The following is a 14,015-nucleotide window of genomic DNA, read 5'->3' as shown; positions in this document are numbered from 1 at the left end:
CAGTCCAAAGCGGATCCAACACAGCAGCGAGAGTCCCGTTCACAGGGGAGCCAGCAGGAAACCATCCCAAGCGGAGGCGGATCAGCAGCGCAGAGATGTCCCCAGCTGATACACAGGCAAGCAGTACATGGCCACCGAATCGGATCGGACCCCCTCCACAAGGGAGAGTGGGACATAGGAGGAAAAAAAAAAAGAAACGGCAGATCAACTGGTCTAAAAAGGGAGTCTATTTAAAGGCTAGGGTATACAAATGAGTTTTAAGATGAGACTTAAATGCTTCTACTAGAGTCTTAACTTGCACTTACAGATGTAGCGACCAACTGTAGTTACTGACAGTGGTTTTCTGAAGTGTTCCTGAGCGCATGTGGTGATATCCTTTACACATTGATGTCACTTTTTGATGCGGTACAGCTTGTGGGATCGAAGGTCATGAGCATTGCCGCTTACGTGCAGTGATTTCTCCAGATTCTCTGAACCGAAGCCGGCGGCGTTTCTGGGTGTTTGCAAAAAATAAAGTTTACCAGTTCCAACGTTAAATATTTTGTTTTTGCAGTCTATTAAGTTGAAAAGGATTTGCAAATCATTGTATTCTCTTTTTATTTACCATTTACACAACGTTACAACTTTACTGCTTTGGGCTTTTTTTTACATGATCAGACTTACATTTAATGCAAGAGTATTGACTCCTTACATCAAACTGTGGCCCACCAAGCAGACAAGGATTTTTTCCCCCACATAGCATTAAAAAATGGCCTCCAGGATGTGGGCCGGCCTGTCAGGTCGGATCATTGCACTCACATCTGACCGAGTGTGTGTGTGACCTGTCATAGACATTACACCCACACGCCGAAGCTACGTTAGAGCTGGACTGTTACAGGTCCCGACATGGTTTTTGATTTGTGTTTTATTTTGCAACCAACAAGCAAGCAGATGCCATTTTGCTCCAAATAGGGAGGGGGCGGGGTCATATGAGGGTCAGAACCAGACTGGGATCAGAAAGTTCCGCCTCCTCTGTGCTCTTTTATGATCATTTAGGGCGGGGGTCGGCAACCCCCGGCTCTTTAGCGCTGCCCTAGTGGCTCTCTGGAGCTTTTTCAAAAATATATAAAAATGGAAAAAGATGGGGGGGGGAAAAAACATATTTTTGTTTAAATGTGGTTTCTGGAGGAGGACAAACACAAACCATCCTAATTGTTATAAAGCACACTGTTTATATTAAACATGCTTCACTGATTTGAGTATTTGGTGAGCGCCGTTTTGTCCTACTAATTTTGGCGCTCCTTGAACTCACCGTAGTTCGTTTACATGTATAACTTTCTCCGACTTTCTAAGATGTGTTTTATGCCACTTCTTTTTCCGTCTCATTTTGTCCACCAAACTTTTAACGTTGAGCATGAATGCACCAAGGTGAGTTTTGTTGACGTTATTGACTTGTGTGGAGTGCTAATCAGACATATTTGGTCACTGCGTGACTGCAAGCTAATCGACAGCCCTCGCAAAAATCAATCAATCAATGTTTATTTATACAGCCCCAAATCACAAATGTCTCAAAGGACTGCACAAATCCTCGGAAGAACCCACAAAAGGGCAAGGAAAACTCACACCCAGTGGGCAGGGATACTGCAAATATCCAAAATAGTTTCTCTCGTTTTGATGAAATAACATTAGAAGAATTGTTACAACGTGTAAATGGAATAAAACAAACAACATGTTTACTTGACCCACTTCCTGGGAAACTTATCAAGGAGCTTTTTGTATTATTAGGTCCATCAGTGCTAAATATTATAAACTTATCACTTTCTCCTGGCACTGTTCCCCTAGCATTCAAAAAAGCGGTTATTCATCCTCTCCTTGAAAGACCTAACCTCGATCCTGACCTCATGGTAAACTACCGACCGGTGTCTCACCTTCCCTTTATTTCGAAAATCCTCGAAAAAATTGTTGCAGAGCAGCTAAATGAACACTTAGCGTTTAACAATCTATGTGAAACCTTTCAATCCGGTTTCAGGGCAAATCACTCTACTGAGACAGCCCTCGCAAAATTGACTAATGATCTATTGCTAACGATGGATTCTGATGCGTCATCTATGTTGCTGCTCCTCGATCTTAGCGCTGCTTTCGGTACCGTCGATCATAATATTTTATTAGAGCGTATCAAAACACGAATTGGTATGTCAGACTTAGCCCTGTCTTGGTTTAACTCTTATCTTACTGACAGGATGCAGTGCGTCTCCCGTAACAATGTGACCTCGGACTACGTTAAGGTAACGTGTGGAGTTCCCCAGGGTTCGGTCCTTGGCCCTGCACTCTTCAGCATCTACATGCTGCCGCTAGGTGACATCATATGCAAATACGGTGTTAGCTTTCACTGTTATGCTGATGACACCCAACTCTACATGCCCCTAAAGCTGACCAACACGCCGGATTGTAGTCAGCTGGAGGCGTGTCTTAATGAAATTAAACAATGGATGTCCGTTAACTTTTTGCAACTCAACGCCAAAAAACTGTAAATGCTGATTATCGGTCCTGCTAGACACCGACCTCTATTTAATAATACAACTTTAACATTTGACAACCAAACAATCAAACAAGGCGACTCGGTAAAGAATCTGGGTATTATCTTCGACCTAACTCTCTCCTTTGAGTCGCACATTAAAAGCGTTACTAAAACAGCCTTCTTTCATCTCTGTAATATCACTAAAATTCGCTCCCTTCTGTCCACTAAAGACGCTGATATCATTATTCATGCGTTTGTTACGTCTCGCCTCGATTACTGTAACGTATTATTTTCGGGTCTCCCGTCCAAAGGCAAAACCTAGTAAATAATTTCTAGCTGATTTTGAGAAAACAAAGGAAAACCAATCTATCTTGTCGCTGTCTTACAAAGATCTACAAAGTCATCAAACGTATAGATGTTTTCTTGAGCTTTCATTTTCTTGCCGATTGAGCCATGGACGTGTGCCCTTTCTCCAGATATTTTATCCCAATCTCGGGTTGGCCCCATTCTGCGTTTGCACATTGGGCAAGAGCCGTGTACAGAGTCCAGTTTTTATTTTGACCTCCACAGTTATCTGCCCAAAAGAGTATGCAAGGGGAAGAATCAAGAACAATACATTTAATGAAGGTGCTTGCAACGTCCTGGGGCCAATCTTCCAAATATCCCCTCGTGCCATAATATCACATAATCAGGTTGACCGTCGGCACCCATTCGTGCAAATGTCTCATTAAAGACAATAAGGCGACTGACAAAGAAGCTCCGATTGGTCCCTTGAGATACTAAGTTTTTCTGTTGTATCTACGCGGTTATTTGGTAGTTGCTAGGTCCTGCCATGCGTGTAACAGCTTACTTACGGAACAAATTACAATATCGCATACACTAATGTAAAGCATATCACCTAGGAACTCCATAATTATTATCAGCTCAGTTTTGACCAAAATCGAGTTACTGGGTTTTGCCTTTGGACGGGAGATGTCTAGCATTAAAAGATTACAGTTGGTACAAAATGCGGCTGCTAGACTTTTGACAAGGACAAGAAAGTTTGATCACATTACGCCTGTACTGGCTCACCTGCACTGGCTTCCTGTGCACTTAAGATGTGACTTTAAGGTTTTACTACTTACGTATAAAATACTACACGGTCTAGCTCCAGCCTATCTTGCCGATTGTATTGTACCATATGGACTCCGGCTTATTAGTGATTCCCAGAGCCCAACAAAAGTCTGCGGGCTATAGAGCGTTTTCCGTTCGGGCTCCAGTACTCTGGGATGCCCTCCCGGTTACAGTTCGAGATGCTTAAGTCTCATCTTAAAACTTATTTGTATACTCGAGCCTTTAAATAAACCCCCTTTTTTAGACCAGTTGATCTGCCGTTTCTCTTCTTTTTTCTCCTATGTCCCCCCCTTCCTTGTAGAGGGGGTCCGGTCCGGTGGCCATGGATGAAGTACTGGCTGCCCAAAATCAGGACCCAGGATGGACCGTTCGTCCAGAGTCGGGACCCAAGATGAACCGCTCGGTTGGGGACATCTCTGCGCTGCTGATCCGCCTCCGCTTGGGATGGTTCCCTGCTGGCTCCACTTTGGATGGAACTCTCGCTACTATATTGGATCCACTTTGGACCTGATTTTCACGGTTACGTTAGATCCACTATAGATTGGACTTTCACAATATCATGTTAGATCCGCTCGACATCCATTGCTTTCGGTCCCCTGGGGGGGTGGAGGTTGCCCACATATGCGGTCCTCTCCAAGGTTTCTCAGTCATCATGGTCGACGTCCCACTAGGGTGAGTTTTTCCTTGCCCTTATGTGGGCCTTACCGATGATGTCGTTGTGGTTTGTGCAGCCCTTTGAGGCACTTGTGATTTAGGGCTATATAAATAAACATTGATTGATGCTAACATGCTATTTAGGCTAGCTGTATGTACATGTTGCATCATTATGCCTCATTTGCAGCTATATTTGAGCTCATTTAGTTTCCTTTAAGTCATGGGTGTCAAACTCTGGCCTTCTTGCCAAATCTGGCCCGCCGTGTAATTTAATTTGGCCCTCGAGGCAATATCAATTTAGCATTAGAGCTGGCCCGCCGGTGTTATACAGCGTCGGTGCCGCTGTGACACCGCATTCACCGCTAATACTCATACTTGCCAACCCTCCTAATTTTCCCGATAGAATCCCGAAGTTCAGTGCCCCTCCCGAAAATCTCCCAGGGCAGCCATTCTCCCGAATTTCTACCTGGACAACTATATTGGGGGCGTGCATTTAAGACACTGCCTTTAGCGTTCCCTACAACCTGTCGTCACGTCCGCTTTTCCTCCATACTAACAGTGTGTCACATAATATTTGTGGCTTTTACACACACACACACACACACACACACACACGCCCAAGTGAATGCAAAGCATACTTGGTCAACAGCCATACAGGTCACACTGAGGGTGGCCGTATAAACAACTTTAGCACTGTTACAAATATGCGCCACCCTGTGAACCCGCACCAAACAAGAATGACAAACACATTTCGGGTGAACATCCGCACCGTAACACAACAGAATAAATACCCAGAACCCCTTGCAGCACTAACTCTTCCGGGAAACTTCCAGCAAACCGACCAATAATTAACGTTTTATTCAAGCATTTTCTTTTGCTACTTCAAGGCTTGAATGTTTGGTTCATTCATTATTATTTTATCTTCAAATGTATTATTAGCCTGTGGAAAAAAGTTGATATTTACTTCAGAAGATTGCAAATAGAAAAAAAGGCATAGACTTTTTATTTAAATTTTATTTGATACGCCATTGATATTTTTTTAATTATTATTATTTGAAACTGGATTTTGCATGTCACTAAAGTTATATAAGCCTTGCTTGTTCAATATTTAATGCAAAACTGGTTTGGGTCCCTATTAAAAGGTTAATTTGTTCAACCTTGCCCCACGGCTTTGTTCCGTTTAAAATTTTGGCCCACTCTGTATTTGAGTTTGACACCCCTGCTTTAAGTCCTCATAATTAAATCTATATCTCATGACACACTATCTGTATGTGATATGGCTTTTAATATTTTGCGGATCCAGACATGTTTGTTTTTATATTTTTGGTCCACTATGGCTCTTTCAACATTTTGGGTTGCCGACCCCTGATTTAGGGAGAAAAACCACGCCACTTCACTTCATTAGGTACAGGGGCGCTGTCTTTGCTGAAAGTTAACTTTAATATTGGATACGTGATATTTATAGCAGGGTCAGAATATGAGTATATTCGAATAAGACAAATATTAATGGCTTACATGTGAGCAGTCATTGGGAGCGCGGTGTTATGAAATGTGTTTTGACTGACATCCAAAATAAACGGAGGAGGAGGGCCGGCAGCGTGATTGAAGAGCTCCTTTCAGCAGCTCGTCAGCGTTGATTGGCGCCACGCGCTCAAGAATCCACGGCGTCCTCGTAGAGAACGTCAGCCAGCAGAGCTCGGACGGCCGCCGGGTCAGCGCCACCTGTGGGAAGCGGGAGGGCGATACAGTCAGCCTGACCTCTGTGGCCTCTGCTGGCTCTCCTCCGTCACTTCCGCATCCTCTTGAGACGAAGCGGTTGATAGTGGAAAAAGTGGGTTTGTATTTGTGTGTGGGGGGAGGGGCAACAGGGGGCACCCCACAGCGCGTTTACACCACGGGGGTAAAGGTTAGGTACCTGTAGCTTACCTCCCGCATGGTGGTGATATATTGAGGCTGGAAAGTAGTGTGTAATTAAATGGTCTGCTAGCTAGTTGTGCTACTAACTAACATCACCATCTGACCTTTGACTTTCTCCCGGCTGAAAAAAACACTGTAATTTAGGGCTGGGCGATATGACAAAAAAATGTATCACGATATAAGTGTTTCATATCAGTCGATATCGATAATTATTGATAAAAACAAAAAACTATTCTAAATAAAGACCAGGAGAAAAAAGGCTGAATTTAAATACTTTTATTTTAAATATAACCTTTAACCTTTAGAACGAGGTCAGCATTAAGAAAAACAGTCAAATAAATGAAAATACTGGTCGATGTGCAAATATTGACATTAAATAAATGCTTACCCAGACTTCTCAACTATGCTGAGCGGTAGCATGTCCTTCGCTAATTGATACACCACTGCATCCGTTATTTCTTTATAACGTTTTGAATTTTTGTCATATGGCACTGCTGCCGAGTACCTCTCGATGGTGGTCTGTTGTTGCCGCTTCGGTGCTGTTCCACTTGCACCGGCTGATGTAGATCCTTGTGGCTGTTTGCTGCTGTACTCCAGCGGGTGAGAGCGGCTCAGGTGGTAAAATAAGTTTGTCGTGTTCCAAGACTTGGTCGGGACGACGACCTTGCAAAGATTGCAGACAGTATTACTCTGATTCGTATCAAACTTAAAAAAATCCAAAATACTGCCAAACTGGTGACGTGACGTTTCCTTTTTTATTTACAGTTTCCACTCGTTCTGTCGCACTCATATTCCCATTTCGTTGATTAACGTGGACCCCGACTTAAACAAGTTGAAAAACTTATTTGGGTGTCACCATTTAGTGGTCAATTGTACGGAATATGTACTGAACTGTGCAATCTACTAATAAAAGTATCAATCAATTGTTGCTTTTTTTTTTCCCTGTTAGTGTTTCCCAGAATGCCTTGCGGTTCAGGCTCGGCCGTGATAGGTCAAGAGGCTAAATCTCTTCCTTTGCCTACACCCCCCAGAATGCCGTGCAGGTTCCAGCTCAGCATTTCTTACTATTTTTTTTCTAACAGAACTCAGTGAAATTATAGAACGTTCTATCAACCCCATTTTCTATTGATATTGATCACACGTCTATCGCGATATATATTGTTATCGTTTTATCGCCCAGCCCTACTGTAATTCACATCGATAAAGAGGGAAGCTGTGTGTGTGTGTTTTAACACTCACCCATTCCCAGCGTCTCCAGCTGACCTCTGAACTCCGACCTCTGGTCCAGCACGCGCAGCAGGTTGGTGGACTCCATGCGCTCCAGCTGCACCTTCCAGTAGATGTAGATCTTGTGGTTGAAGCTGACGTACACCAAACACGGGCTGTTCTTGCCCTCCTTGCACGTGTACTGACCTGCAACACGCACACACGCACGCACACACACACACACACACGACCAGGTTTGTTTGATTTGTTTACAAGTTTATTCACAATACCATATAACAATTATAATAATGGTGAATATCATCATTTAAAGATGTTGGTACGTGAAAGGGTCCCCCAAATAAGCTAGAAGAAGCTTTTAACAGGGGGTCCAAAGGACAATACATACATGGATAGATTAAACATGGTAGCGAGCACGACAACAAAAACAAAACAACAACAACGCTATTTGATAAACACAAGATAATAGTACTAAAGCAAGCATACACATACATACATACATTCATTCAACCATGCAAAACCCAACAGTAGTCTACCCCACATGAGGCATTAAAGATAGGTGGTTATTTTTGAAGTTGGAGAATGGATACAGCATCTTGAGACTCTCATAAAGCTGGTTCCAAATCTTTGGTCCCCTGCATACGACACTGCGAGCGGTACAAGCCATTAAACGATGTTTACCTGTTATCAGATCTAAGTTACGAGTGTTGTAAGCATGCTGGGGATGGTAGATAGGAACCAAGCTACAGAGCCTAAGATTCAGCCTGTAAATGTCTTGATAGGTTAAACAAGCATTTGGATAAATATTGAACTCTGTCAGTCTTAAGAGATGATATTTATGAAATAGATGACGAGTGGGGGCATTAAACTTGGATCATGACAGGGCCCGTATAATTTTCTTTTGCATGGATTCTAATTTGTAAAGGTAGGTAGGAAAGGTGTTACACCAGATGATATTACAGTAGTTAAGATGTGGTTCAAAGAGAGTTTTGAAGAGATTTGCAGACATAGAAGACATTAATGCTTGAATATGATAGGATAGGATTTGTCTCACAATGGGGATATTATACGGTTGCAGAGCAGATACAAAGTTCACATACATTTAAAATATACATGTATTATTTATATAATAAGCCAATTTATTATTACATATTTATTCAACAAGTGTATTTATTATTATGTATATTACAGGTGTATTTATCTTGTAGGTTTATTTATTATCTATATTAAAAGTTCAATATTTATCTTGTATGTTTATGCATTCATTATTGACCTAATAGCTTCATTTATCAAACTATCATTACTCATCTAATAGGTTCATATATTTCTTCATTATCATTTATGTAATACATTTACTATTCATCTTATGCATTTATTTATCTATAATCCTCTAGTAGCCTACATTTATGATTAATGTGATAGGTTTATTTATTATTTTCTATCTAATACGTTTTTTTTATTATTATTTATCCAATACATTTTATCATCAATTATAAAGGTTTACTAGATGTTTACTTGTTACCTATGCATTAGGTTTATTTATATGTTTTTATTACACATAAATACAGATATCTTTTATAATATATACATTAGGACCACTAAATTGGCCCTAGTGGGTGAACGTGAGTGTGAATGTGGTCTGTGTTGGCCCTGCGATGAGGGGGCGACTTGTACAGGGTGAACCCCACCTTCCGCCCGAGCGCAGCTGGGATCGGATCCAGCACCACTGTGACCCCGAAAAAGACAAGCGGTAGAAAATGGATGGATGGATTTTACGCTATAGCTAATAAATGAATTCAATTATCAGTCATATAACAGTTATTATTCTTACATTCAAAGTATTTATTATCATACAGCTGATATGCATATGTATATATATATGTATATAATAGATGTATTTATTATATATCTAATAGGTGTATTCATTATTGTTTACATATTGCAGTAATTATGAATGAATGAATGGTTTATTTTGAGCCATGCAAACAAAACAAAAGAATGACGTAAAATACAGAAGAAATATATATATATATATACACATTATTTTTACACCTACATTGAAAACATTACATGTGACTAATCTTTTGTAGATGTCAAGATTGGCTCAAAAGGGAGTGGGAAGAAGTAAACTTATTTGGTCCCACTCCTATACATATACAATATATTTATACACAATATATAATACAATAATACATATAATTCAATTCAGTGGTTGCTGCATAGATGCTATATATTATCTATATATAATACATTTAAATTCACACACACTTACATATATACATATGCAAACACACGTATATACACAACACACACATATATGTACACACATATATATACAACACACACATATATGTACACACATATATACAATCCATATACATATACATACATACATATACACACATAATCACATCCATACACACATGCATATACCCAAAATACACAGACACACACACACCCCTATATAAATACTATATATATAATAGTATATATAATATACACTTTTGTCTAAACATTATTAACAGTTTTTGGTGCCTATGGGAACAAGCTTTCATTTTGACTGTGATATTAGAGGTTAATAGTAGATCTGTGGCTGTGGAGCTACTGCCCCTGATTAACAGGACCTGAGGACCACTCTTGCTATGTGTCCTATGCTATGCATTAAAAGGGACGAGGGGAGCCCCCTGCCAGAGGAGTTATCCACGAGCATAAGATCCCCCACTCGCCTGCCCTGTACTCCAGATAGTGTACTTATTATGTGTCCTATGCTGTGCATTAAAAGAGACGAGGGGAGCCCCCTGCCAGAGGAGTTATCCACGAACATAAGATCCCCCACTCGCCTGCCCTGTACTCCAGATAGTGTACCCAAATCCCTTTTCTTAGTTTCCATTGGCACCAATTTTTTTTGTCAGAATTCATATTTGTTTTTACATTTACAGAATATTAGTATTACTCAAATTGCATATAAGATTGCACACACACACACACACACACACACACACACACACACACACACACACACAATTCAATGTATTCCTCTTATTGATACTAATTCATATAGTTTAACTAGTTAGGTTATGTCATAGAAGTAATAATATTAATAATGATAATATCAACGTCTAAACAATAATACTATTGTTTAGACAATATAAATTATTATTTATATACATCTAATAGACTTATTCATTATCGTTAATATAAATCATTATCATTCATATATTTAATAGACGTATTTATTATTACAAACCTAATATGTTTATTTATTATTGTTTATAAAAGATGTATTTATTATTATGTACAGTACCAGAAAGGTTTATTCCAACCTTCCACAGTTCTCTGCTGCCACCTGCTGGTCTAAAGTGAGATGCGCACATTTAGACTGTAAAGACATTTTGGACGCTTCATGAAAGTCCAAATGGAGCATCAAAAAAAGAACCACATCGCTTCTTAGGATGACAAAATGGAGGCCGTGTCCGGCGCTTCCTCACCCGCACAGAAGGCGTTGACGTTCTCGTCAAACTGGAAGCGCACCACGGCGCGGTTATGGTCGATGATGTAGGTCTGGCCGTCCCAGGCGCACGCCACCACCTCCTCCCGGCCATCCCTCTGGAACAAAACAGCATATTGGAATGGCATCCTGACAAGTCAAGTTCAGCGGCTTCCCCATCTGACCGTGACGTCCAGCTTCTGCAGGGCGAAGAGTTGATGATCCACCTGCACCGACCACAGCAGCTGCTCGGAACTGTCCATCAGCTTCAAGGTTCCTGCAGCACATTGACTTATCAGAAAATATGTATTATGACCAGATATTTATTCACTACTAATGATGGATCTATGTGCAGTACAGGCCAAAAGTATGGACACACCTTCTCATTTCAATGCGTTTTCTTTATTTTCATGACTAGTTACATCAGTGGTGTTCAAAGTGTGGCCCAAGGGCCTTTTGCGGCCCACAGGTAATTTTTTAACTGCCCCATGGCACGTTTTTAAAATAAGATCGAAACATTTTTAAAACGTAAAAAGTGATATAAAAGAGCAAACGGATGAAATGTAACAAGAAAATGTTGCAATGTTTACTCCAATAACACAAAGCTGCCATGCAGGCTGTTTCTTTCTTAAAAAAAAAAAAAAAAGAATCAAAATCAATGTCATTATGAATTATTGACCTATTCAAGGCTCCAATTACGTCACTTTAAATATTACACTTTGAGATATTTTTTGTGTATTTTGTGTTTGCCATATAAAAAACTGAGCTGTGTCTTATCAAAGAAGGGCCTAAAATGAACAAACAAAAAACATAAACAACAATAAAACTTATAATTGACGGATAGATCTGAAGTTGATCTTGAGATTATTGTGTTAAAAGTAAACAGTAAAAAAATTTATATTTTTCTTTTATACAATTTTATGAGTAGGACACTTTTGGATCCAAAATCATTTTAGTGTGATTTTTTTTTTTAAGTGTCATTGCTCAAAAAATAATAATTAATTAAAATCAATGGTGTTATGAGTTATTGACTTTTTTAAGGCTCCAATTATTGTATAATCTCAAATATTCCACTTTAAAAAAATATCAGGTGATAATATTGCATATTTTGTGTTTTTTTCCATCAAAAAACAGGGTTTTCTTTGACAAAGAGAGCATACAACATAAATCTTTAAAATCATTATATTTACAGATGGACCTAATGTTGATCTGGGGATTTAAAATATGAATAATAATAAAACAAAATAATACTGAATAATGACACTTTTTTATATTTTTTTGACCAAAACCCTTTGGGGTCCCTGGGATCAAGCCTGAGTGGAGGCCTAAATGTATATTGGTTAAACATATATTGCAGGGGTCGGGAACTTTTTTGGCTGAGAGAGCCAAGAAGCCAAATATTTTCAAATGTATTTCAGTAAGAGCCATATAATATTTTTTGTAATAACATTGTTATTCTGAAGCTAACTGTGGAGGGGGGCGTGGCCTGCGGGCCTGCAGCGAAGCTGGGTGTTGCCAGGATCAGCCTCTAAATCAGCGACAGGTGCGTAGATGGCCCATCTGGGCATTGTTATCTAATCACCTGCCGCTCGGTTATAAGCAGCAGCCAGGAGTAGAGACGGGGTTGGAGCTGGAGCCAAAGCACAAGCGAGGACGAAAGACAAAAAAAACAATTGCTGGAAAGCAACTGAGAGACTTATTGAAAAATAAAACAATATTGTAACCCTGAAACAGGCTCTCATGTTGGTGCTTGGTGGTCTGAAGAACCCCCAGGAGGGCAAGTCCCACACTAACCAATAGTAAATAAATAACTTCCTACCATTAACGCAACTTCTTAAACAGGTGCGGTAGAAAACGGATGGATGGATTAAAAATGCATGACAATGTTTTATATTTTTAACATTATTTTTAACACTAAAGTGGAATTATTCATTACTTATCGTGTTAACCAATGTCAGCTCAGATTTATCCGAGAACCAGACGCAGTCATCAGAAGAGCCACATCTGGCTCTAGAGCCATAGGTTCCCTATCCCTGATATATTGTATTGGTTTATAAAATAAAAAAAATGTCAAAATGTTACGAACTTATATCTGTCGGTAGACTCCATATGGAAGCTGTAAAAACTACTACATTTTGACCAAATATCCACCATCACATGTTATGTAGACCACATGGAAGAGTTTTTAATGGAAGACAAAAAGTTATAATATCACCCTTTTAATGTGTCTCATAATCCGGTGGGCCCTATGGTCCAAAAAATACGGTAATTGTTGGCTTTTTTTTTTTTACCATGCCCATGGACTAAAGTTGAAAACCAGCTCAATTGGCTACACGTTTACAGAAATCATAAATGGGTTATGCTCGTATAGCGTTTTTCTACCTTCAAGGTACTCAAAATGCTTTGACACTATTTTCACATTCACACACAACGCTTTGAGACTATCTCCACATTCACACACTGATGGCGGGAGCTGCCATGCAAGGCCCTAACCACCACCCAACAGGGGCAAGGGTGAAGTGTCTTCTTCAAGGACACAACGGAGGTGACTATGTTAGTCAAAGCTGAGAATCGAATCAGGAACCCTCAGGTTGAGGGCACGGCCACTCTCTCAACCGCGCCACGCCATGCCCAATGTTTATTAATGCGCGCTGTCCCTGTATTAGTTCAGGGTATCTGCAGGTTTCAGCAAGTCAAATTTAAGACTTTTTAAGACATTTTTAATGCCACCTAGAATGAAATTTAAGACCGAAAAAAATATTTAAAAATCTATAAATATAAGCGATGGTTGGGGATCCCACTGTACTACAACCTCAATGACAATCAGTCAAGTTGACTTTTTGTATGTTTATTAATAAACAAACTGATAAGCACCATTCTGCCAAACAGCTTATCAAAAATCTTGAGAGATCCAAAAACTTTGACATCCAAAACAAACAAACCAACACCAACGCCAGTAAAAACATAATAACCGAGGTGAGGGTAAAAATAAAATACGTTTGGTCAATAATAGTGCAAAACAGTATTATAACATCAACAACAAAACACTGAACACACACTCAAATGAGCCTCAGTAGAGCTTCAGCTGGCTGTTCTCATTCACGAGTTCTGTCTCTATTTTTT

At 39.9% G+C, this 14,015-nt stretch overlaps 1 protein-coding gene across 2 annotated transcripts in view; it reads right to left on the bottom strand.

Annotated features, from left to right (window-relative positions):
- Window positions 1–580: 580 nt before the first annotated feature.
- Window positions 581–14,015, bottom strand: part of itfg2 (integrin alpha FG-GAP repeat containing 2) — a 20,274-nt gene continuing 6,839 nt past the window's right edge. Inside the window, exons 9-13 of one of the 2 annotated variants that reach the window (XM_061914139.1) lie at window positions 11,078–11,169; window positions 10,894–11,011; window positions 7,421–7,594; window positions 6,687–6,844; window positions 581–5,986 (exon numbers count right to left, since the gene is read on the bottom strand). In XM_061914139.1, coding sequence (XP_061770123.1) covers window positions 5,807–5,986; window positions 6,687–6,844; window positions 7,421–7,594; window positions 10,894–11,011; window positions 11,078–11,169 — 722 coding nt within the window. In that variant the 3' untranslated portion in view covers window positions 581–5,806. The remainder of the gene's footprint in view (window positions 5,987–6,686; window positions 6,845–7,420; window positions 7,595–10,893; window positions 11,012–11,077; window positions 11,170–14,015) is intronic. The other variant, XM_061914140.1, reaches the window with a different exon arrangement.

The sequence above is a fragment of the Nerophis ophidion genome, linkage group LG10 (genome assembly GCF_033978795.1).
Source record: "Nerophis ophidion isolate RoL-2023_Sa linkage group LG10, RoL_Noph_v1.0, whole genome shotgun sequence".
NCBI lineage: Eukaryota > Metazoa > Chordata > Actinopteri > Syngnathiformes > Syngnathidae > Nerophis > Nerophis ophidion.
Note: the sequence above shows the minus strand (reverse complement) of the source record. Positions and strands in the feature narration are given on the sequence as shown.